This window comes from Perca flavescens, chromosome 2, assembly GCF_004354835.1.
Source record: "Perca flavescens isolate YP-PL-M2 chromosome 2, PFLA_1.0, whole genome shotgun sequence".
Lineage (NCBI taxonomy): Eukaryota > Metazoa > Chordata > Actinopteri > Perciformes > Percidae > Perca > Perca flavescens.
The window spans coordinates 22,001,851-22,004,228 of NC_041332.1; the positions used below are offsets into that span (position 1 = coordinate 22,001,851).

The 2,378-nt window shown below is 41.9% G+C and overlaps 1 protein-coding gene across 1 annotated transcript; it reads left to right on the forward strand.

The window, feature by feature from the left end:
- The first annotated feature begins 548 nt into the window (after window positions 1-548).
- bglapl (bone gamma-carboxyglutamate (gla) protein, like) lies at window positions 549-1,701 on the forward strand. Its single transcript, XM_028567410.1, has 4 exons — window positions 549-616; window positions 734-1,093; window positions 1,215-1,311; window positions 1,599-1,701. The coding sequence occupies exons 1-4, from the start codon at window positions 556-558 to the stop codon at window positions 1,699-1,701; spliced, it is 621 nt and encodes a 206-aa protein (XP_028423211.1). The 5' UTR covers window positions 549-555.
- Window positions 1,702-2,378: the final 677 nt, after the last annotated feature.

Consider the following 2,378-nt stretch of genomic DNA (forward strand, 5'->3'; position numbering starts at 1 on the left):
ACACCACTGGTTTGAACTTTCAGGGGTTTGTCGTATTATTTATACTTCTGTTACGAGTGGTAAAGGGACTTTCATTGGATGTGTGTGTGTGTGTGTGTGTGTGTGTGTGTGTACAATGAGGAGACGGGGAATCCCCGTCTTTTCTCATGTTACTCTGTTTGTCTTGAATTTTCTTTAATGTCAAGTGAAGGCTACATACAGGACATACACATAGGTTAACATACAGTTGCCTACATGCACTGTATGTCCAGCTGAATGCCAGGGATGTTTGTGGCCATGTAAGTCTGTGTGCAAGTGAATTAGTTTTTGGACTCTGTGAGGGCTGCGTGGGTGTTAAGGGGAGCTTTTCATGACAAGTGGAAGCGGAAACGTTGACATTTGACTCTCCAGCCAATCAGAGGATAATCTCTGGTCTGACAAAGGAGGTGGACCAACGGTATATATTGACCTTGAAATTGGGGAAAGAAACACAGCAAGCCATCACAGGAAAGCAAAGAAAGAGCAAACAATCCAGAAAGCAGCTAGTCTACAGCCTGAAACTAACTACAAGGCATCATGAAGACTCTGACTCTCCTCTCCATCTGCGCTCTTCTGTCAGTGTGCTGGTCCATGGGAGGTAAGGACAAACTCCTCTCATCATTGCTGTGATTCCTGATATTGACCTCCATGTGATTTGGAACAATGTAAGCACCTACAGTGTGTCTATAAAAGTGTTATTTTCTGTGATCCCCAGCTGTTGAACCAGAGGTTGTTGTGGACTATGCTGCAGACACAGCTGCTGAAGCTGCACCTGCTGACCCAGCTGCTGACCCAGCTGCTGACCCAGCTGCTGACCCCGATTCATCTGCTTCGGACTCTTCCTCCTCCTCTGAGTCTGATTCGTCCTCGGCCTCTGACTCCAACTCTTCCTCAGACTCTTCAGCGTCGGATTCTTCCTCCTCCTCCTCCTCCTCCTCCTCTTCCTCCTCCTCCGAGTCTACTGAATCTTCTTCCTCTGAGTCTGACTCCTCAGCATCCGACTCTTCTGCCTCTGATTCTTCCTCTTCTTCTTCATCATCCTCCTCATCTTCATCAGAGTCCGCCAGTGCTGAGGGTATGCAACATTTTTGTTTCCAGAAAGAATCTTTGTTTCTTTGTCGTTTCTGAATTAGTTAGTTTGCCTGTAAAACAAGGAAATTCAAGAAAGTTTGAGTTTGTGATGTTTGTCCACTCAGCGGCTCAGGTGGTGATGAAGAGAGACCTGGCTGCTGTTCTCCTGAGGAGAAGAAGAGCTGCCGCAGCAGGAGACCTCAGCCCTCTGCAGCTGGAAAGGTACAGTTATTTACACTATTAGGATAAAACTAACTCACAAAGCAACAATATACTTTGCACACTATTATTTGGCTTGATGTTTGCTGCTATTAATTTGTCATTTAGTTATTCAAATGTATGTCAACATAAATTCCTTGCTGCAAAGTTCCTACCTAAGGTAAAAAAAAAAATTTCAGTTTTAGTCTAGTGTAAAAAAAAACAACTCAGAACTCTTAAATACAGAATCTAAGGTAAGTCCAAGATATTTTACAACCCTTCTGACCTTATTTCTCTCTTCTGCCATCCAGCCTGAGAGAGGTGTGTGAGCTGAACGACGCCTGTGACGAGATGGCAGAAACAGAAGGCATCGTCAAAGCATACGTCGCCTACTACGGACCCGTCCCCTTCTAAGATGAAGACTCCTCTTTCATCCACATGAAAGCTGTTTTCTTTGTCATTTAGCAACAACTGCCCGGAATCCAGACAAGGTGCAGACAATAATAATAAAAACAATGTTTGCCCCATGTTATGATGCTAGATGGAGATTTCTTCAAGGGGCACTTGTGCAATGATTTTCTTCAAAATCATTGCACAAGTGCCCAGCTTTAATGGTCCTGTATGAAATGATTTCAGAGAGAGGCACATGGAAACACAAGCATGTAGAGTATGTAGTATCCCACACAAGATTAAATTATTCTTCACATCTGTAGTATAATACAATGAATGGTGCTACAAGTGCATGTATTGTATATTAATGTATTGATATTTTTATGTTGTGCTTTAGTCTTACTTTAACTAGATGGAGTAGTTCTAGTAACTAGTGGATGTAGTAATTATGTACTGTAGTTTTAGTCTTAGTGTATTGATAGCGGTAGTGGTAGTGTACAGTGTGTGTAAAATGCACATCAGTTATCTGTAAGGACTGTAACCACAAATTGCCTCTAGGTTTTAAAATAATAAATTATTTTGTCTTGTCGAATTGTTGTTTTGTTCTCAATAACTGAAATGTTTTGATGGTAACTGTTGTAAGGAATGACATTAGGAATGACATTATTCCTAATGTATACCTGCAATAACTGAAAGCTGAA